This window comes from Macrobrachium rosenbergii, chromosome 54 (genome assembly GCF_040412425.1).
Source record: "Macrobrachium rosenbergii isolate ZJJX-2024 chromosome 54, ASM4041242v1, whole genome shotgun sequence".
Classification (NCBI taxonomy): Eukaryota; Metazoa; Arthropoda; class Malacostraca; order Decapoda; family Palaemonidae; genus Macrobrachium; species Macrobrachium rosenbergii.
The window spans coordinates 17,480,103-17,504,319 of NC_089794.1; the positions used below are offsets into that span (position 1 = coordinate 17,480,103).

A 24,217-nucleotide genomic window follows, 5' to 3' on the forward strand; every position below is an offset into this window, starting at 1 on the left:
AGATGAAATACTCGTAATTTATATAGTGATTTATTCCTTCCACTTCTATATTTGCTTCTGTTTTTCCTGACTCTTACGATCTCTCAGTCTTTCAGGGGCAGTCCTGTCGCCTCTATTCCTTCTTTTCCCTTTTGTATGCTTCGGGCTTGGGCTATGTAAGGGCATATTGTTGCCCGCTCCATTGTTTTTGTGTTTAGAAAATCTCTCACGCCGTTTGTATAAGCCTCTCTGCATTTTTAAAATTTTTAAGTTTATTGGGATATCTTATCATGCTTGCTATTTCTGGTTTTAAAAGAAAAATTGATCTATGTTAAAACATCCATCATATGAGCAATCTTATTAGGTTTTGAGGTCAGTTTTATCTTATTAACCTGTATTGGAGGTACTGACTTTTTTTGGAATAAATCCATTCATACAAGATTGAACATCGAAAACAAATCTGTTAGACCACAAAAATACAACGAATAGGCAGCAAAATGTGAATGTTTCCATTGAAATCTTTGAAAATCCGAAGTAGAAATTAAAATTCTTATCATTTATTATGTCAAAGTGGCAGACGCTGGAAGCAAATCTACCCTGGAACCAGGTTCGAAGTTCAGGTAAGGGAAAAGAGAAATCCCACTTTCATTTCCCATTCATATTAACAAGGATTTCATTAACAATATTATAAAACATATTCGGTAACTGAAAAGCTAATAGTTCATTGCATGGCTGTTGCATTTCCATACATCTGGTCAGTGGGATCAGTCAACACATCTATCAGATAGTCATAGTTTATTTTTTTTTTTAGGTTATTTTAGGATTAAATGATAAAAAGCATATATTAAATTAGCAGCTTTATTTGTCCTTTCATATAAAAGTGTTGAGAACAATATATACTGATTCCCTAGAATTGGGCACGGGATGAAGTAATTGGTAAATATTCTCACACAGAATTCTAAGGATTCTGTCAATGCTATTTTAAATATCTGGATTCTAGAATCTACGAGAAGGTCATCGACCTTGCATCCGTTTTCGAAGGTCAAGAAGACCTCTGACCTCATCGTGTGCCCAGTTATAGCGAATGGACAGAGCGACGGAGTTGCGCTTGATGTTAGCAAACAAAGTCGTGACGCCAAATATTTTCGTTGGAATCTTAGGGCTTAAAATTCGCTATAAAGCATCGATAAAATCTATTTTTTAAGGGATATGCCTTTTATTCATACTATGACCTAAAATCACACATAAAAAAGGTTATCTTTATCCAAGGTAATCTGCGAATTCCACGCAAATTTATGCAGTCCCATGAGACTATCCTTCCAATCACGCTTTGTTTACACTCGTGACGTCATAGCTGCTACGTCACGCGTGTTCGTTTGCCTGCAGACATCAGCGCAAAACCGTCGGCTAAAAGGCTTTGATAAATGGCTTCAGAACATGCATGTGCTTTAAAAATCGTTAAATTCATTCATCTGAATATTCTAAGTTTCTTCTCTTCATTTTGCGTCGTGGTAAAGAAGCATTTAAAGTGACTGATCTGCAAGTCATTAGTTTCCGTCTGATATTAAGCAGCGTTTCGAACAATCTGAAGGGGCGGGTGTGACGATCACGAGGTGAAAGGGAACGATGAACGAAGGTGAAGGAAATGTAAGAAATGAAAAGGAAATGACTGGGAGAAATAATTCATAAACGATACTTAGAATAAACTATAATAAAAAGGCAAAAAACAAAAATAAATAAAGAAAACTGATAATACTCGTAGATAACCGAATGACGCCTGTGTTGAGTACAAACCATGACGACAGGTGTCCAGAAGGAAAATCATGACTACTAGTGTTTAAAATGAAAGTCATAACGGCGAGTGCTCATAAAGAAATCACGACCGCAGGTGTTCGTAAGAAAATGATGACTACAGATGCTCGAAAGGGAAATGATGACAGTGGTTGATTAGGAAAATTGTGGTGACAGGTGTTCGGAAGTAAGAATATATGAAATTCAAAAATAGATAAAAGAGTATAGTGACAGTGACTGAATGATTGTGGCATAAGTGACTAAATATTCTTAGATCTTCATTGGAAAGTATATGGGAAATTAGACTTCTTATAATAGAAATGTTTTTAATGGAGGTATTATTATTTTGTAGAGACGATAGTGATTATAATGAAAATGTTTATAATGGTGACATTATTATGTCATAATGATAATATTATTGGTTATTATTATTACTGTTATTATTACCATTATAAATAAATACTGTTATCACTGTCCGTACTATTATAAATTCGTAAGTATAAATTCGTAATTGTTATGATAGAAATATAAAACTATATATATACTGTATATATATACATATAAATATATATATATATATATATATATATATATATATATATATATATATATATATACAAATATGTATATATACAGTATATATACAAATATATATATATATATATATATATATATATATATATATATATATATATATATATATATATATATATATATATACATACATACACACATACAAATTGACATTTCATCCATGGAGATTACCCGTGACATTTAAGCGCTAATGAATAGTCAACTGGGGTGTCATTAACGATAATGATTGGTAATGTTGAAAAGAATTTTAGCACTTACATAGGAAAAATCTTTATAGACTGATCAGTCTTGGATAATAAAAAGTTTACAGTCATACAATCACCATCATTAAATGACAATCAGTTAAATTTAAAAACAACCAATTAAGTGATTAGTTAGATGCGCCGAATTCTGAACGAAATTATAAACTAACTGTAAGAACGACATTTATATACATTGGTCACTTAAGTCAGCAAGAGAATAAAATAATGTTATCATCATCGATTCCTCAATAGTGAAACCTTACCTTTATATCGTTTTCCCTTTTCTTAAAGTTTCCAGTAAGCCTTGTTTATCTTAAGCGTTAGACTGACAGTTCCGTCGGCCTCTGATTTAAAAGATAATTGTTTAAAAGTTGAAAAAATCATATATTGTGGAATTACTCCTTGTATCGAAGATAAGATAACGGAGAAGAAAAATGATAACCAAAAATTTAATAATTTTTAGCTATTGTTTATTGTACGTTAATTTTTATCATAATTTCAATTGCCCACTTTATTCATAAATATTTTTATCGATAAAATTCGCCACTTATTTTTGGTACGTTTTACTTTTCCCCGTACACGGGCATTCCAGTCCTAGAACCTTCACTTGCAAGTAAACTGACGTTCTGCCTAATTCCATAAAAAATAATCATATTAGAAATCATATTAAACAATAACCGTCAACCTGATAATAACATCCGGCAGTCTTGAATTCACTGAGACCCCAAAAACGGATGCATAATTAATAAGGCGACCTTCCCATATACCATTTTATTATGACAGATTTCGGAGGCTGGGTGAATTCGATATCCGGAAATCATATAAAGTGTAAATAAGGGTTTCTATAAATATAGCATATGCGTACTCTGACTATTGTGCTAATTTACATAAGCGAGGGTGAGCTATAAATATTTGTTGTGGGAGTTGGAGACTGAAGAATTTGGCTCACAGAAATATAATAGAATTATATATATATGTATATATATATATACATACATATATATATATATATATATATATATATATATATATATATATATATATATATATATATATATATATATATAAAACAGGAATAATGGACACTCCACTTCTATAAAATAGGATTGCTATAAAAAGGCATTAAATACATATAGAAAGAACAGGAGATGGAAAAATTGGTTTACTAAAAACAATTATCCGCTTGCTAAAAGATTATGATACATACATTCTCGAATGAAAACTGATTATTAACAAAATATAAGAGAGAGAGAGAGATAAAAGATTTCAATTGAAGAACTTAATCTCACTAAAATGTCTTTCACTGAAAGTGGAGATATCATCGAGAAATAAAAAAAAAATCTTAACGCGAATATTATTTTCAATGTTGAAAACATTCCAAAGACACAATAAAACACAAAAGAGGAATCATAGCTACATTTAACTAATATCAAATCCTACTTATTTTGCAAATAATTCTGCCAAGAAGTAAAATAAAAATAGTATATAGCTTATGGACAAATATTTTCCTCAATAGAGCCTTAGCTTAAACTAATTCCTAAAAATATATAAAACTGCTAACAGCTACTATATACGTGAAAGTTTAAATACAACCTACTACTAATCAAAATATATATATTTATATAAATGATAATCATGGTAATTTGGCCATTTTATATATGGCATCTCTATGTGTTTAAATATTTAGCCACAAATAACCCATTAATATTAAATTCATGTGTGTATATATATACATATATATATATATATATATATATATATATATATATATATATATATATATATATCATATATATACATATGTATGTATGTATGTATATATATATGTACATATATATATATATATATATATATATATATATATATATATATATATATATATATATATATATATATATATATACATATATACTGTATATATATATATAAGCTTAACCTAAACGTCTAACTTATTAAACCGTATAGTTAAAATATTACTTAACATAAGGGCGAGCAAGCGATGGCACAGATACTCTCCATGGACTGAGTCATATTTATAATTACACAATTATAGGATTATATAATCAAATAATTAGATGTGGTGGATACTGTGGTCGTTTCCTTTCTCTTCGATTTTGTTTTGTGCTGCTCTGAGAAAGAAAATCAAAGCGTGAATTTAAAAATGATTTTATTGCTTCGGGTGTAAGATTAATAATAAGAGAGTTTCCTATCATGAATATTACCAATGATATGGATAACACAATATTTTTAGCTAATTTTTCTATGCATTATTACCATACCTCTCTTTCTTTTTTGATTTCATGAATGTGTACATAAGTAATAATAATAATAATAATAATAATAATAATAATAATAATAATAATAATAATAATAATAATACATTTTCTATGTATTATCACCATACTTATCTTTCCTTTCTGGTTCAATGAATGTACACGTAAATAATAATAATAATAATAATAATAATAATAATAATAATAATAATAATAATAATAATCCTCTATCATTAAACGGAATGCATGAAATATGATAGTAAAGGAAGTGGAATTCTCTTTCCTCATCTGTGTTTCCAAAATAACTTAACCTGCATTTTCTCAAGGTTTGGGTCTGCCACTAATAAGAGAGCGAACTAGCACTGAACATAATTTCCCTAATAATAGAGCACAGATAATATATACGTGTAGGATGGAAGGGCGAAATTTAATGAAAAGGGATGAAAGGTAATGGTACAATAGGAAATTAGATAAGAGGAATGAAAAGTGACGCTGCTATATCACTAATTATCGATCAGCCACAGAGCGTAAGGTCAAAAGAAAAAAAAAGATAAAAAACGGTTGAATGACAATGTGACGTATCACATGAAATATTGAACATTGACGTTGTTTGATATATAAAGGAAAAGTGTTTTTTTTGGAGAGAGAGAGAGAGAGAGAGAGAGAGAGAGAGAGAGAGAGAGAGAGAGAGAGAGAGAGAGTTGTTCCATTATCGCTCTAACCCTTGATTGATTTTTAATAGCAGATTGGTAAGTGACGTCAAATTTGGATTTATATTATCATTTTCTCTTGCAGTTTTGAAAAAGTGCATTTTCTTATTTTGAAAAATATATATATATTTTTTAAAAACTTCATTTCGATCCTTTTAAATTTCACTTGCAATCTTCTTAATGGAATACGAAGTTGTTAATTCAATTTTCACTTCATTGTCATTTTAGTTAAATTTCATATTGTCTAAATGGAAAAACTGTTGATGAAAGTCGAACTGAGTAAATAGTTGTAAAGAAGTATGAAAAATGACGTGTATGGTAGAGTGTGAAAGTGAAAAAAAAAAAAAACGCAAAAATGACCGAAATATCCTTTTCAGCCATTCTTTCGACTTGGAAATTAGTCTTTACAAAGCATATTGTTTCCGCGGATGTCTCGCTAAAGTACACGAACTAGCCTAAAGCATGTCAACAAAAACCAGCGCAATAAGCAAGAACTGTTTAAGTTCTCCTGAAACTCCGAAGTACCTTCGCCAAAAAAAAAAAAACCGATAAGTCAAGTTTATAAGTATTTACAAGAAGTATTCTTCCAAGAATTACTTATTAAGTAGACAGGGCAAGTGCAAAACTTTATAAGTATATTATATAGCGTTCCATAGATTCCTTAACAGCTAAGCTATTTACAAGCATAGAATGAACAAGGGTTCAAAAAAGAATGTTTAAAGCAATTATTAGAAAAATATTTTTGATTTGCAAAATACTTCTTTGTATTCTTCTTTCATTTGCAATCTATTTTCTTTATTCTCCAGTTTTTCGAATCTAAGGACCTAATTTTAAATTTATAAAAACAAAAATGGTAACAGAATCTGGTCCTTGTACTGGAATTCAAAAACTAAATTTAAGGTTTCGTATCATTATGAAAGAAAGGATTTTATCCACTTGAGTTACAAAAATACTAACAAAAGAATTGTTCAATTGGTATCCAAAGAGTGTGATTTGAATCCAACAACGTTACAGATTGGGTAAAATAAACCATTGTTACAAAAGAACCTAAAAGAAATCACTTAATTATATTAGGTTCCAAACACTTGGTTTACCCTTTTCGAAATCACTACGAAACGAATGATTTTGATTCAATTAAAGTTGGATATTTGGGGTAATTAACCAATAGAGACTGGGAATGATGAACTGGTTCTTCATCAGCATTCCTTGTACTGCGGCGCCTCTTCTTGGTGTATAGGCGAGAGCGTCTGGGCTGCAGCGAAGGCGGCCATGTTGGTCGCCATGTTGGATTGCCCTGGGAAACCCCCGTAGGCTGCGCGGAACATGACCTCCGGGCTGTTGAAGAACTGATTCTTCGGCTGAGGGAGGAATAAGTCGGCTGAAATCTTGCTTTAGGTGAAGGAGAGATTATTTGTCATCTCTGCCTAACTGTTTGAGGATACACTCGAATCTTGAACTGGCTAAAATTGATTTTCTTACTTCCTACTTTGCTGTTGGATTAAGAGCAATACTTTAAACTTGCCTGAGTAATATTCTTACCTTCCACCTTCTAAACTAGCATTTTTAACTGGCTAAAACCTAGTTAGATTCACATTGTTCTGATTATAATCTTACCTCAGCTGACGGAATGATAATTTATAATCTCAACCAGCTGTTTGTGGAGAAGCAATATTTTTCAAACTGAGTGAACTCAGCTCCAGTTATAATCTATATATAACCTTGTCTCCTACCTAACTCAAAGTACGTAAGGAGCAGTTTAAACTGTCTAAAAGCTGGTCTGACTAAACTTACTTCAGCTGAGTGGGAAATAATGCAACATGTCAGAATGTACTAATACTGGTATGATTGATGGTTGAGTACATCAAAGTAAGGTCAGTTTGATGTTTTGAATTATAGTGATTATTCTGACGCGCTAGAAAATTGATGATTCTGTCAAATAACCAGTATTTTAATTTGAATATTATGATGAGCATGCATAAATGAACTTTTGCTTTACTCAGAAATATCCTTCACTTTTGGCAAGGTTACAATGATAGACAAAACTGAATTAAAATTATGGTCATCAAAACTGATTATGCATTAGTAAGGGACATTTTCCACTTAAATTGGATATTATACATCAAGAAATTATCTGTAAACTCTGCTACTATGGCCAATGGAACGATCTGTTTTGCATCTGTACAAATTTTTCCAAACAGACAAGAGATTATGTACAGAACTTACCTTAACATGAAGTACAATACTTTCAGCTGGTTCATATTTTTCATTTGCTGGAGGTCCAGTTTCATAATGAAAGATAACGTTTTTTTTTTCGCCCAATATTTAATAATATTTATTTCTTAGCCAAAGCGGAAGGAACATGTTACACAGATTACAAAATAAAAAAGGTAAAAAAGAAGAAGATACAATAAAAAAAAAATCTATGTGAGTGCTTATGTACAATTGCATGAGTCCTACAAAATGCATACATGATTGTCGACATATCGATAAAATTGTAGTCTACAGGAGGTTGCAGTAATGCTCCCTGCACATGGAGTGTACAGGACTGTAGAACATGAATCTTAGCTTACAAAAAGATAGAAGGATATAGTAATGTTCCCTGTATTTTTAACAAACAGGAATAAAAGACTCGAACTATAGTGGTCCCTACATCTAGAGTACGCAGGAATATAAAACCTGAATCATGGCCTGCAGAAAGAGGTAGCAGTTTGAACCTTTATAAGAGGTGATTAAAGGAACGCTCCCTGTATTTTTCAGTGTACAGGTATGTACTACTTGAAATATACCCTATAGGAAAAAGTATCAATGCTCCCCTATTTGTGGAGGTATACAGGAATGTAAGCCTTGAATCATAACCCACAGTAGGAGGCAGTGCAGCTATTCTGGCTCATTTGAGAATGGTTCTTGTAGTTAGTAAGACAGATATGCATATCTACAGTTTGTATAGGTCAGCGCGGGAGAGCGAATACCGCAGGTAGCAGGGGGGATTTGCCGTTGACTGGCTGGGTTTCAACTCGTAATCTAGTTATCAGATGATGGTGTACGACCCACCTTCTTTATATATACATAATATAGGAATTTGAACATATATTTTCATATAAATAAAGACAATTCCACGAAGGAAAGTGAAACGACAGAGTGGTAGTAGGCCTTTCGACTTACTGTCCTTTATTTAGCAGTCTGCTAAGCAAAGGACAGCAAATCGAAAGGCCTACCACCACTCCGTCGTTGCACTTTCCTTCGTGGAATTTCCTTTATATACTCATCACGTTCCATATTTTCGTGATTCAGTTATACATTTACTTTTACATTTATATAGAGCCACATCGGGTGATTCTCCATCAGTTATTGCTGACCTAGGGTCACATCCTTCTTTTCGAAAAACTAAATTCTAATAGGATGAATGTTAATCTTCACCGGGAAAGAATAGAATGGTTTTTTAAATTATAATATTGTTGATTTTGTACTACACTGTACCTACATTATCAGTTACTTCGAATTGTAGAAAAAAATGAGTATTCCACTGCATTTTTATGGTAGGAATGGACCAGTTCACCTTTGGGTATTACTAAAGCGTTTAGCAATGGTTGTATAATAGTGCTAGATAAACAAATTCAAAGACTCTTTCAGACACTTACAGTACTTGTGTCTAATTGGCATTTGTACATAGAACTAAAGCTTATTTTAAACTTGGTGGGTCTAATAATAATAAAAAAAAGACTTTGCCAACTGACTTTCCCTGCTTCCTGCGGTTCGAACACTGAGCATGAAAGGAAAACATTCATTGTACAGACACGACAATAATAAATCCACAAACATCATTAAAAAAACTAATAGCTAACTTATAAGGCACATATAAGCATGATACTTTTATGAAAGAAACTTGAAAAAAAAATCCTAGACCATATTCTAAAGAAGAAAAAAATAAAGCTCCTCGAAGTATAGAATCCTACACAGGACCCATAGGATGATTCACATGGCGCTGGCTGGCCGAGAGTCCTGCAGCAGCTGGGCGTTTTGTTTACGAGAAGATATTTGTATTGTTTCTCTTTTTTGATGCATACGAAGGATATCGTGTATCATATTCGCGTGCTCTTTTTGCTGTGGGTCCCTCCTTTAAGGACTGTAGGATTATGACGATCGCTGGGGAAAGGGGACATGGATTTCTGTGGGTTAGGTTAGTGTGGTTAACGGAAACAGGTTCAGGGTTTTTCACGGGGAGGAAAAAAGAAAGAAAGCGGTTAATGTTAGTAGCGAGTTTGTAAAAGTCTACGGATGTGCATCGCCATGTTTCAAGATCTGGTCGCGAAGGACAGTTGATATATCGTCAATAATGAAACTTTATCAAATTTAATGGACATTTAGCCATTGACCTATGTGCTATTAAGATAAAGAATAGATTAATAAGATTGAAATAATTAAATATAGTTGAATATACATAACTTTCCTTGTGACTCTATCTCTTAAACATGGTGTCATAATCATTATAACTGACAGTGAGGGAATTTCTTAGATACGAACCAGTGTTTATGTACATCTAAGCATATTTACATAAGCAAGTATATATATATATATATAGATATTATGTGTGTATATGAATTCACACATATATATGCATACAAAGTATATATATACATATATATGTACTGTATATATATGTGTGTATATATATATATATATATATATATATATATATATATATATATATATATATATATATATATATATATATAAGCAGGTTACATAGTATGAGCATGTACTGTCAACTGAAGTCATAAAAATTAAACAAATGCAATACAGTGATAGCTGTCATATTCATATAGGTGAATAATATATATGTGAAATATACATTTGAATTCCAAGATACATAAGCGTAAACATTACTGTATGGTGTTAAATGAGAACCATTTTTCATCACAGGCTTGTTACAGTTTTGATATTCTTTACACATTTCAAAATAGAAGTTTTTTTTTATATTTCTGTAGGTTTCTAGCATTTACTGTAACGGAACCCATTGCCAACATCCATACAGAAATGCATTACAAATAAAAAAAAAATATTGCGTGCTTATCAAAATTTCTGAGTGACGAGATCTAAATATATGTACACAAATTAGCAAAGATGGCTAATATAAATGAAAAAAAAATAGTGCGTGTTTATCAAATATTTCTGAGAAACAAAATAAAGTATATGTACACAAATTAGCAAAGATGGCTAATATAAATGAAAAAATAATGCGTGCTTATCAAATATTTCTGAGTGACGAGATTTAAATATATGTACACAAATTAGCAAAGATGACTAATATATAAAAAAATAATGCGTGCTTATAAAAAATTTCTAAGTGAAAAAGAAAAATATATGTACACAAATTAGCAAAGATGACTAAATTTCCAAAAAGCTTACCCTTACAGACAAACCATCTAACAACTCTCTAATCCTATCTGTTACCTAAATTTACCCACCTGTGGCGGAATGGGGAATGGGTCGCTGTTCCCCATCTTCTGCCAGTGTCGCTTTTTGCCGCGGTAGAAGAAGACGAAGCCTGCGACAGATGCGCCCATGAGCAGCATCAAGGTGAGGACCGCGGCGATGACCGTCGAAGTCGGGGTGCACACGTAGTCGTCGGCTATGAAAGTGTCTGGGTTGGAGATTAGGGAGACTATACTGTGCATATATATATATATATATATATATATATATATATATATACACATATATATACTCATATATATATATATATATATATATATATATATATATATATATATATATATATGTATACATAAATTTATATATGTATATATATGCATAAATATATATATGTATATATATATATATATAAATCAAGGTTTTTTGCTATATGATATGAATGATTTTTTACCGGAATACATGAACATATAATCACACTTGTATATACATGCATACGCATATACTTATATTTATATGTATATATATGTAAAAATATGTAATATATGTATTTATACAAATATAATTTTATGTCGAATTCACTGTGTCTTAGGAATAACTTAAACCCAAAAAGAATTATAAGTGATAAATGCTTCTGTGCCAGCCAGGATTCGAACCGTGGCCTGGTTTACGAACAACAAAAGATCATAAGTGACAAAAATTTATATATATATATATATATATATAACTACAGTATATATATAGATAGATAGATAGACAGATAGACAGATAGATATGTCGACTTACCATCTCTGTATCGATATCTGTCACGTTCGTCCCAGCCCTCAGGCATTGTGTCTTCGCCAACCACGAGCTAAGTTTCGGAGAGAAGTAGAGGGAAGTAGATAATATTAATAAGGATAATTATTATTAATTAGTATAATATTTAGACATTATCGTTCTCATATTAACAACGTAGCTGCTTTATCGAATTCATCAATTACATCTATATATAACCCCACATATTGCACAGCATTGATGTACAGTACTGAGGCGCAAACTTGTTGCATGAAATGTCTTTTAAACTATGAAAAATGAACAGACTTGAAGGTAAACAGTAAGCCAACTTATTTCACACGATATCCCTCAGATTATATCAAGTTATTTTATACGAGGATGACAAAGTTACCATTTCCCTTGTCTCTTTTGCAGGCTAAAAAGAAAGATTATGTTATGCGTAAATTTTCCTTTGGATGAGCCACAAAGAAAGCTATAATTCAATTTATTATTAATGATAATATTAGGATTAGTTTTATCAATAAGATATAATTTTTGTACTATGTAAAATGATTATCTAGTACCTCGTAATACTTCAAAAAAAAGGAAAAAAATGGCATTGAAGAATAGTTTAGTTCATAAAAAAAAAAACTTGTAACGCCAGTTAATCTGCCAACTGATCAATCAATCAATATAAGCTTTATGCAGTAAAATATGCACAAAGGCTAATCACTAAATTTAAATCCTTACCGACAGTGCCACGGGTATATCGCTGGGCATGTCGGCCTTTGGCGGGCTTCTCTCGGTGGTCGCCCTGTCCTCTGGCTTCGGGGTGGTCCCTTTGGAGGAAATTTCGGATTCCGTGGAGCGAGAGGTCCTGCTACTCGTGGCGGGAGAGGTCGACGAGAGGGGCACAGAACGCTTGGTGGTTCTGTTTGTGTTTACGAAGAGAGTTTGGCCGGAATTAAAAGGGATTGAAACGTTTATAACGGATGGTCAAGCGATTGAGAACTTTGTGGAGACGTTGAAAGGGGATTATAAATGCTTATAAGGAGTTATAAGTGATTGGAATATTTACGAAACGTTTATATATTAAAGACTGAAGTGTCAACACAAGTTGCGAGGCGGTAAAAAGTGCTGGTGAAATTATAAGATATTAGACGACATGGAAAGAGATTATTTTGGAACAGAATATTTAAAAATAAGAGGAATACATCAGATTAAAATATTGTAAAAGAATTTAATAAAATTAGAATCTTTCCCAAATTCACGGTGGAACTGTAATTTAATGAAAGAATTAAACTAGAGTTGAAATATTTAGAGATTAAGTGGGAGTATAAAAAACTATTGAAATGCCATTAAGAAGCTTCAAGAAACCGGAATCTTTATGGAAGGTTTGTTTAAGACTTAAAAAGAAAAAAATAAACGAATTATATATATAAAGATTTGGGAGATAATATTCAAAAGTAGTGGGAGCAGTTATCAGAAAAAATGTTATTTTTAATGATAATATGTACCGAACTGGAATTATTTTAGAAACCTTATAAATGGAGCAAATTAACATACGAAAAATTTAGATTTGATGTTAACTGAATTATGAAGAAATTAGTTAAAAAAGTTAAGTGAAGGAACAAGGAAATTTAAAGAGGTTAAAATGAAAATGGAGCAAAATAACATACAAAAAATTTAGATCTGATGTTAACTGAAGTATGAAGAAATTAGTTTAAAAAGAAGTTAAGTAAAGGAACAAGGAAATTTAAAGAGGTTAAAATGAAACGATAAAGAGCAATTAAACGAACTTAAAAAAAAAATTTAAGAAATGAAAAATATTTAAGAAATTAATAAGGAATTGTAGGAATTGTACCAGGATGAGGATGAACGCACACTGGAGTATGAAACAAAAAAGAAATAAAGGATTAGTGAAATTAGATTTATAAAGGATCAAAAAGACATTATACAGAAAAGTAACTAAGAACAGAATATAGGAGAAAATCCAATATATATATATATATGTATATATATATATTTATATTTATATTATATATATATATATATATATATATATATATATATATATATATATATATATATATATATATATATATATATATATATATATATTATATATATATATATATATATATATATATATATATATATATATATATATATATATATATATATATATATATATATATATATATATATAGGATTTAACTCTATAACCTTTATAAGTACGAAATAAACATAATCCTCGTTCTTACTTAATGGGCTCCGTGACGTGATCGTCGTCAGTTGATTTGTTCTGAGACCCTGGCGTTCCCCTGAGAGGCGAGAAACTGTAGGTGTAACTGCCCTCGGTAGAGCCATCTGCCGAGAAGTGGAGTTTGACCTCGGTGACGTTCTCGGCGGCGTAATCCTCTTCCCCTTCGCCAGCTTCCTCGTCGTGGTAGTTGTCGTACTCGGCGTCGAAGAGCGTCATGTTCACCGCTCGACGGCGGCGCCTGCCGTACGATACGACGCCTCCTCCGCAGTTGACCTGGGGAAAGTGGGAGGTTTGGTTTCGTCGATAAATTTGAAGGTGAAAACGGCAGGGTAAATAACTCTGGTGATTTAAAATAACACCTTATTGCCTACGCTTGCTGTATTACGCGAGGCCTGTCATATGTCATTAGGCTTCCTGTGCAGCTGACCTAGAGAAAAGTGCAGGTGTAGCTTCGTCAGTAAGCTATAAGGTGGAATTTGGCAGTGTGAATGGTTATGGTGACTTCAGATAAGTATACCTGCGTCACTACAGTGTATAAATATTTGTGTGGATTAGTGCAACTCCACCAAGAAATATGAATTTTTATGTCATCACAGACTGTCTACTTAGAAGTGAAATACAATGTTGTTTACATACATTAGAGCTAATACAATCAAGCTGGCACTTAAACTATTTTTGTGGTAAAGTCAGACTCAGTTCTCTTACCATATATTTCATTGTTCATACATCGTATTTTACTTCTAAATAGAGGCTGAATACTGTATATGAACAATGAAATAAGTGGTAAACCAATTGGTCTTATCTCACCTTACCATAAAAACAGTTTAAAGGAGAGCTTTACACATTAGCTCTTAAATGTGCAAACAAAATCACCTAATTTGATCCCAAATCACAATTCCAAAATGAGGTAACAGGCAAGTCACAGGTCAACTGTTCACATAATCAAGAGTTTCTAAGTTCCTCAGGTCTCTTACCGGGTCACAGGCCTCCTGGCAGAACCTGACGGTGGCCACGAAGTTGACCCTGGCAGTCGAGGGGAACCTGAAGGCCTTGAAGTTGGCGTAGAGGTTCTTCGTCCTGTCCTCCACCAGGAGCTCTGGGAAGATGTTGGGGTACCGAGGACATCTGGCGGGGGAATGAAGAACGACGTGAGAAGATTGATATCAGTTGGATTATTAGATAGACAGATTGGAAAACAAAAGAAATAGATTGAGAAAACTGATATTAATGGGATATAATCCGGTGGATGGATTGAAAAAAGGTAGAATAGACGGAGGAAGGAGACAATTTTACATCTAATGTGAAGAGGTGCATATTATTTTAATTAACTGAGACGAAGAAGAAGAAGAAGAAGAAGAAGAAGAAGAAGAAGAAGAAGAAGAAGAGGGAAGATTTTTAAGATATCCTAAACAGTTCTTTCAGCAATAGTCACTATAGCTTTACCCTCTGTTAAATGAAGAAAGCAACAATATAAAACAAAGCTAAACTATATTTTCCTTACTGAAGACATCCCGAAGAGTTATTTCAACAGTAGTCGCTGTATCTTCGCCTTTAGTCAGATCAAGAAAATATCAAAACAAGACCAAATTAAACTACACATTCGTTGCATTCAGTTACAACAGCCATATCTGCAACCACCAGAAACGCCATTTAGACAAAGCCAAGACAAGAAGAACCCAATTCCTAAAGCCAAGACAAGAATACCCCATTTCCTAAAACCAAGACAAGAATACCCCAATCCCTATAGCCAAGACGAAAGACCTCAACTCCTAAAGCCAAGACAAGAAGACCCCAACTACTAAAGCCAAGACAAGAAGACCCCAATTCTTAAAGCCAAGACAAGAAGACCCTGATTCCTAAAGCCAAGACAAGAAGAACCCAGTTCTTAAAGCCAAGACAAGAAGACCCCAATTCCTATAGCCAAGACGAAAGACCCCAGTTCCTAAAGCCAAGACAAGAAGACCCCGGTTCCTCCTACCCAATGTTGTCGATGAGCGTCATGAGCTCGCCGTTGTCCGTTCGCGCCTCCAGATTGCGCGCGAAGATGGCGAAGGCAGACTGTTGCTCCATCTCGATCTTCAGCGTCAGGAGCTCGCCGAGGTCCACGTTGTTGGCCTCTTGGTCGTTGGCCTTGTAGATGCGCATGCGCACCGTCGGCGTCGGCGCGGTGTTGCTGATGATGTCGTTCTCACCGCCGGGGCGGAAGGCGGCGCTGTGAGGGGAGGAGAAGGAGGAGGAGGAGGTCAGGTGACGTCAGTGGGTGAGGGTCAAAGGTTGTGACGTCATAGACATCGAAGGTTTGTTTATAAAGTGATGTGGGATCTAGGATGTTATATGGGTGGGTATGACATCCTGAATCTTAGGTCACTTAGGATGTCAAGAGGAGCAGAAAGTAAATTTGCTAAAATTTTCAAGAATATTCAAATATAAAGGATTTTCTAAAGGGCATTAGGTTCTAATAATAATAATAATAATAATAATAATAATAATAATAATAATAATAATAATAATAATAATAATAATAATAATAATAATGACAAGGCTAAGGAATTATGTAGTTAATAACAATAATAATGCATTTCACTAACTCATCAGCTGAAAATGATGACGAAAATCTAAATGAGCCCAAATAATTATTAAAGTAAGAACAGCAAGAAAAACATAAAACAATAATAACGGTAATAATGAAATGAAAAAGAGAACTTTAATTTTATCAAATAAAATAAAAGTAGAAAAACACAACAGAATCCCTAAATGTCCCGAAATGGAGATTCAGAAAGAAATATATAAAAAAAAACTTTTTTGTGCACTAAGGCAGAAAAACTGATTAAGAATTTACAAAGAAAGTATGTACACTTGGTAAATTTAAAATTAGTCCTATAATGCAGAGAGCCTAGCTAGTGGGATGCCTGAATCTTATCTATAGGCCTGATTTTGATGGATTGTCTGAATTCTTTGATTCTGTAGGTCTATTATAGTCTCATTTCTTTGGCTTTGTAGGCCTAATACTGAGACCTAATTTCGTAGCTTTTTTTAAGTCTTGATGGTGAATATTATCTAAATTTTCACTTGTATAGGCCTAACGGTAATGCACATTCTTATATCTTTGCTTTTGTAGGTCTAGTTCTGAATAACTGTCTGATTTCTTTGCGTCTGCAGGTCTGATAGTGAAGCCTGTTCTTATGTCTTGGTGTCGCTCTGTCTGATGAAGATTCACAGTCTGACATCTTCGTTTCACTATGTCTAATTTTGAAGCCTGGTCTGAAATTTGCTTCTGTAGGTCTAATGGCGATGTATTTCTTATTTTTGGTGTGTACTGTAGGTCTGATGGTGGTGCATTTCTTATTTTTGTGGGGTTCTGTAGGTCTGATGGTGATGCATTTTTTTTTTTTTTGGGGGGGGGCGTTCTGTAGGTCTGATGGCGATGTATTTCTTATTTTTGGGGTGTACTGTAGGTCTGATGGTGATGTATTTCTTATTTTTGGGAGGTTCTGTAGGCCTGATGGTGAAGCCTATTCTTATTTCTTTGCCTCTGCATTTCCTGTCCCATCGAATCTTTAATTTGAAATTTTAATAAAACATAATCTGATTACATTTTCCTTTGTCGAAGTGGTAACAAGTGATTCTTCATACATTTGTCTATCAGATGAATTCTTTAAACATCATCTGAATTCTTAAGGTATACTCGTATATTATCTGATTTATGTTATTCTAAATGATGAAATTTTGTCGTTACATGTCCGACTTGTTTAACTTGGCATTACTCCAATTATCTTTCGAGGTTATTTGTTTCATTTTACTCTTTTACATTTTGTTCATTGGAGACACTTTAATATCACTGTCTTTATTATGCTTCATTTTCTTAAGTTATCTTGTAACATTCGGGAAAATTGTCATCTGTTACAGACCTCGCAATTTTCTTTCTAATTTCACCAACGACCAAGCAAGTCATTTCTTTGTATCTTTCCAAAGGTGATTTCCCCTCACTACGGTTGTACTGTATAACTACTAAGTACATAACTCGTTGCTTAGGTCAAAAGAGATAAATACATACATATATATATATATATATATATATATATATATATATATATATATATATATATATATATATATATATATATATATATATGTGTGTGTGTGTGTATATATATGTATATATACATCCTCCTTGCTATTAGAATATTTTAAGCTAAAACTATCACTCATTCACTCTCTCTGATGACTTCTCGAGCCTCGTTGTGTCCCACAGCTGCTCACACGAGATTCCTAAGGTTTGGTGCATGATTCTATACATATATATATGTATATATATGTATATATATACATAAAGACATATATATACGTATATATATACATATATATATATAATATATATATATATATTGGGAGTGAGGTAAAATTACTAATCCCAACCCCACTTTTAATCAAGAAGATCTTTATACATTCATCTATAGTAAGAAGCTTGCACCATGCCCTAAGGGCTGGTGCAAGTGGCGACGGGTCCCATGGACACCCGAGAGCCACCATAGGAACTATACTAGCAGAGACAGAGATTTTAATCTTTCCTTAACTATTCTGATATACATGTAAGACAATTCTGATGTACATGTACGACAACCTCATGCTAAGAGAGGAGTTTGTAAGAGAGAGAGAGAGAGACAGACAGACAGGAATAGATTTTTTCCCCTTAATGTATTCAAGATACAGGACCTTGTTCATTTTCTGGCAAGAATCTAAAACCACAATGCCCTTTAGATAAGCCCTATGGGAAGGAATAAAATATCCCTTGTGATTTCAACAGATGATGTGAAGATGTGTGTATGTTTGTATATATATGTATGTATGTATATATATATGTGTGTGTATATGTTTATATATAGATACATATATATGTATATATATGTATGTATATATATATATGTATGTATATATATATATATATATATATATATATATATATATATATATATATATATATATATATATATATATAGTGTCCATAAAAACAAAAACTGGCCTGGTTAAACTTCATATATTACTGTTAATATCACCACAGCCCTGGACAATTTTATTCATATATGTGCTCATGGCTCTAGTGATACAATCAGCTGGAATATATGGCGTTTTCCAAGAATTCTCATTTCGTTCTTATGATCAGTTAAAATCACAGAGCTCTGACAGATTAGAGCGAGAAGCCATTAACTTATAAATATAGATATAAAAACACAGAAGAAATGATAAAAACTGGAAAGGAAATACACCATTGTCACGTAGATATTTCCTATCCTATGTATGGGAGAAGAAGCATGAACACGGATGTACACATAAATATATACAAATGGTATGCCGACAAAACAATTTGTTTTTAACAAGACACCACACAGACGCAGAAAGCTGAAAAGAGGCATAAAACACCACCCCACAAGACCAGAGAACTCATACAGTTTGTTTCTCACTTAATCAAATTAACTGTGTATTCTTTTTAAAGATTTTCAAATGTGAAAAAATCCACACATCTAACTCAATTCATCAAGTATTCAAATCCTTAAATGAGATTATTCTTAAAAACAAGTTCTTTGGGTCTTACCTTAATTCACTCTTGTTTCAATTCTATATGAAGTGCAATAATGTTTTATTGTTTTCTGAAAATGATTTTTTTATAAACAATTCCTCGGGTCTTGTTGAACCTGGTCGGTTGCATCTTGAATAACATCAATACAGTCAATACCTGTTCATGCTGATTCAGGTATAAGGTTTCAGGATCTTCCCAATATTCAAATAAAAACTCTTACCTTGTTATGTTATCAATTCTCTTACTGAATCCAGTAATGAAATTGGTTGCTAGTTCGTGTTCCTTCGAACTTGGGTTTTTTAAGAGCAGCAGGAAAAGAGATTAATTTTTAAGTTTAAAATTTAAAATAAAAAGTCTTTGAGTTGTGGAAAATGATCAAGAGATATATATCTTCAAGTATAGATGCAGGCATTGAAACAATCAACATTTTAGGTTTAATTCTGAACCGATTTGAAACAGGTTTTGGGAAACTATTTTGTTCAGTTTTAAACAAAATTGTCAAATAAATGAGAATTACTGGCAAAAATTATTGAATAAAGACATATTTTCAGAAAAATGAATTCGTAGACACACTCTTAAGGGAAATATTTAAGCAAAGAAACTATAAGTTTCCAAAAATATGTAAGAGAAAAGTCCTCTAAAGTATCACATATTTCTTGGTGTGACAAAACAAATGAGATTCTTACTGAATAATATTCATATTCACACTCTTACTGAATAATATTCATATAAGCAATATGGTAATCGTTACGAGATTGTACATCCATTCACAAAAAGACAATTGACAGCAGATTCATCTGTTTTCGAAACCTCTGAATGGGATACCGTTTGAGTTTTGTTAATTTCATGATCATTTTTAAGCTTAAATCAACATGAAGGTTTGATTTCACTTTTTTAAATACGTTTTGCGGTCAGAGACATTGATATATTATGGAATTTTTATATAATACAAAGCCTAAAAACACTCTTATCACTCAGAAACGACTAATTTAAAAAAAAAACTACTTGACTGATTAAGCTACAGAAATATACCCTTAAGAGTACCCAAGGTAACCTTCCAATTAGGGCCCTGGTTGACAGACATACTCATGAATACAGTAACACCTCAGCTTAGCAGATGCTGTTGGCTCTGGCCTTTCTGATTTGTAACAAAGTTCGTTAAATAACAAAGACTTTATATATTATAGCCTGTATTTATATATTTTCTAGATATCTTATTATTATTATTATTATTATTATTATTATTATTATTATTATTATTATTATTATTATTATTATTATTATTATTATTATTATTATTTCAGTAGATGAAACCTATTCATATGGAACAGGCGCACCAAAGGGGCCATTGACTTGAAATTCAAGCTTCCAAAGAAGTTTGTTTTCAACCCCCCACCGCAGCAGACCCCACACTGCAGCAGTAACTGATCATGATACAGAGCCAGTGCTTTTCACCGCTCTGGGGGAGACGCGAACCCGCGACATCTGAGTGGCATGCCACGACACTAACCACTATACCAGTGGACCAAAAGCCTGCATTTGAATATTTTCGAGATACTTTAGTCAACAGCAATTCCACATAGTTCCTAACCTAAACAAACCTGTACCTTAGACTTAACAATCAATTTAAGAGCTATATTAAAACATTTATCACATCCAAAATGGTGGCATCGGAAAAAATAATCATAATGTAATAGCTGTTAAGTATAGAAGTTAACTAAGTTGAGGTGTTTATGTACTTCATTTTTTTTAATTCACTTGTCATTTATCTGTGTATCTTTTTCAGGTCTCTCAGGGCGTGCCTGAATGGTTTCTCGGCCTCCCCAGAAATGACCAGGAAAGACAAAGTCACCTACAACACTCCTTCAACCTAGCATCTACATAGCTAAGCTCTCAAGTCTCCTACAGCTGTAAAGGTAAGGTGCTGTTATGATTTCCAGTCATAAACTCATTTTTCTTAGTTTCAAAAGCACTGGAGAGTCACTAGTCAGGCTTGGTCCTCAATCCTACTACTGGAAAACATCGTTCTCCAGAAAATTGGTTACAGGACAGTGACCCAGAAGATGAATGTTGCAAAATTCAAGTCAGACTTGGTAAATATAATAAAACCATCTCTTACAGAAGTGGCATGAGGTCTTGAGACTCTATGTGGGAACCTGATAATTGTTGGTGAGTCTTCCAAGATGTGGTTTCATTATATCTCCCAAGCTCAACTGTCGAGCTCTGTACCATTTCCCTGTCTTCAAGGATCACTGCTGCGTAAATGTCGTTCTGAGTTACAGGAAGTTGTTTCAAGTATGCGAGAAGTGTCAGGATGTCTTGTGAGAGTTTATGCAGCCACAGAAACATTTTCTTTTATCTCCTGACCTAATTCTAGTAAAAATCTTCAACAGTTGTTGGGTAGAACTGTCATTGAAGAGTTGTCTAAATAAAGTACTTTTCCTCATATATTGAATGCATTCAGGAGAGACACATGGCAATTGCCTGAGAGTCCAAAAGAAAAGCCTCTGGCCAGACAATGAAGTTTTGGAGGCTTTAATATGCAGGTAACGTGGCCAAGTACTCAGCTAACTTAGGTTAGTCTGATAAAAGTCAAGGACAAGTCTTTCATCCACATGACATTTAGTCATACTCCAAAGAGGACTGTGAATGTAATTCTGGGATGCAAACCAGTTGTCTGAGAATTCAGGGGAAAAGTCAATGCTTAAGAAATGATGTTTCTGAACCAAAGGCTCCAGTAAGGTAGGGGATTTAGTTTCCAAGGTCTTGAAGTCAGGTATAAAGTTAGCTGGTATTTTATAATGCAGTGGTCCTCTGCAAATACAGGTGCACTGTTTGCCTTATCAGAAATTCGCATTTTTTTTTGCTTTGTTTAATAGCTGATACAGTAATATTTAAAAGATCAGTACAATACAACCCGTGAAGTTAACAAAAACAGTGCAACAGCGTGCATAGCCAATACTGCAGAGGAAAATAAAGCAAAATTTGCAACCTGCTCAATGTGTTCCACTACAGAAACTTGGCACTGTCCACACAAAGCAAATGTAAGGCAATACAGTTTTACCCTTCAGGATTGATTTCCACCTTCATGCCCGCAAGATTACCGTAAGCTGCAGTGCCACCCCAACGACTGTATTAAAGAGAATATTTGAACAGTAATGGTTAAAAAAAATGCAAAAGGAGAGTATAGTTGCTACTGTATTGCCACAGGGCTGCTGGCTTGTGCTCAGAACAGAAAACAAGAAGCAGATACATTTCCATGAAGATTTGCGTCCGTCTTCAGACACTGCCTTTACCATTGGAAGTTTCTCAGGGTGACTGTACTTCAAGGTAAGTTTAAATCTCATGCTGTTCCAGAAAGACCCACCACCTGAAGGTGTCTCTCAAAGATGCTTTATTCCAAAGTTCATTTCAAGGAAATTCTCTCAGAGAAGTTTCATTTCAAGTGAAGTCTCTCAGAGATAAATTATATTTCAAGAAAGTTCACATGCTAATACTTATTCTGATGTAAATGACTTCGCTATGATGCAAAGTCATCTGATTTCCCAATCCTGTAATATTCTGTATTAGGTGTCATCCGTCTGTTGGCCTACTGGATAAAGTGGGATTTGAGTCACAGCCCTGTGCCCTACGCTCCGGTACCCAAAACTCTCTTAAACTACTAAGGTGGATTTGAATCGTGAGAAATAGATCTTAAACACAAACTACTGCTGTAGGATCCTGGACGTACTGATTAAAATGGACGCCGAAACACTTCTTACCAGTCAGTTCTTGTGGAACTACACAAACATCTAACTCTCCATATTGGAGAGAACGAGAGTGTGAAACAAGAACTAGGGCATTATATGCAAGTACCAAGCACTGTTAATTTGATACCAGACCTACTGATTAACGTGGAATCTGAATCTATCATATCAAAGTAATCCACACAGAATTTTACTGTGGTAAACTCGAAGTAAGATGAGTCATTTATGTCACAGTAGAATTCTTCGAGAGGGATTCGAATCTGGAGCCAGATCTGGATTATGAACGTGATTTTTCATAATCCACAGGATGACATACTGCTTATTGTTTGCCTTCAGTAGACACTGTAAGCACACTGTAAGCTGTACAAAGCCTTTTGGAATGCCTCTTTGGGATCCACGTGCTTTGCTTTCTGGCTTTTACTTTCCATCTGTTCCCTCTGGTCGCGTCCCAACGAGCTGTCCAGCTTCTTGGACATGTCTCTATAAATTTCACTTCTCAGTCAAAAAAAAAAAAAATAATACTAATAATTCCTTGTGACAAGGTTATAAAGATCCGGTTTATATTCCAAAAACCTTAGGCTGTCCAATTTCTTTGGAATTTTTCTGTTTAACATTTCCTCTGGGGATTTTCCTCCTTGAAGAGAAAAAAGCTGCATCATTTGCACCTTAAACTGCTGAAGTGTGGATGAACACCTTTGCAGAAAACTCCTACAGCATTAGCTGCTTCAATTACCTACTAAGGAGTCTCGTCAGGAGTTCACTGAACCCTGTACGCTCAAGGTGTCATTTATGTCTATGTCGCATTTATTCTTGCACCCCTCGGATTTTAAGACCCTTCCTCTCTAGTGACCTTTT

At 33.4% G+C, this 24,217-nt stretch overlaps 1 protein-coding gene across 1 annotated transcript in view; it reads right to left on the reverse strand.

Annotated features, from left to right (window-relative positions):
• Window positions 1-4,557: 4,557 nt before the first annotated feature.
• Window positions 4,558-24,217, reverse strand: part of LOC136834592 (uncharacterized) — a 113,031-nt gene continuing 93,371 nt past the window's right edge. Inside the window, exons 32-38 of the mRNA XM_067097172.1 lie at window positions 16,020-16,253; window positions 15,016-15,166; window positions 14,040-14,314; window positions 12,526-12,706; window positions 11,806-11,872; window positions 11,055-11,230; window positions 4,558-6,947 (exon numbers count right to left, since the gene is read on the reverse strand). Of these exons, the coding sequence (XP_066953273.1) occupies window positions 6,786-6,947; window positions 11,055-11,230; window positions 11,806-11,872; window positions 12,526-12,706; window positions 14,040-14,314; window positions 15,016-15,166; window positions 16,020-16,253 (1,246 nt within the window). The 3' untranslated portion in view covers window positions 4,558-6,785. The remainder of the gene's footprint in view (window positions 6,948-11,054; window positions 11,231-11,805; window positions 11,873-12,525; window positions 12,707-14,039; window positions 14,315-15,015; window positions 15,167-16,019; window positions 16,254-24,217) is intronic.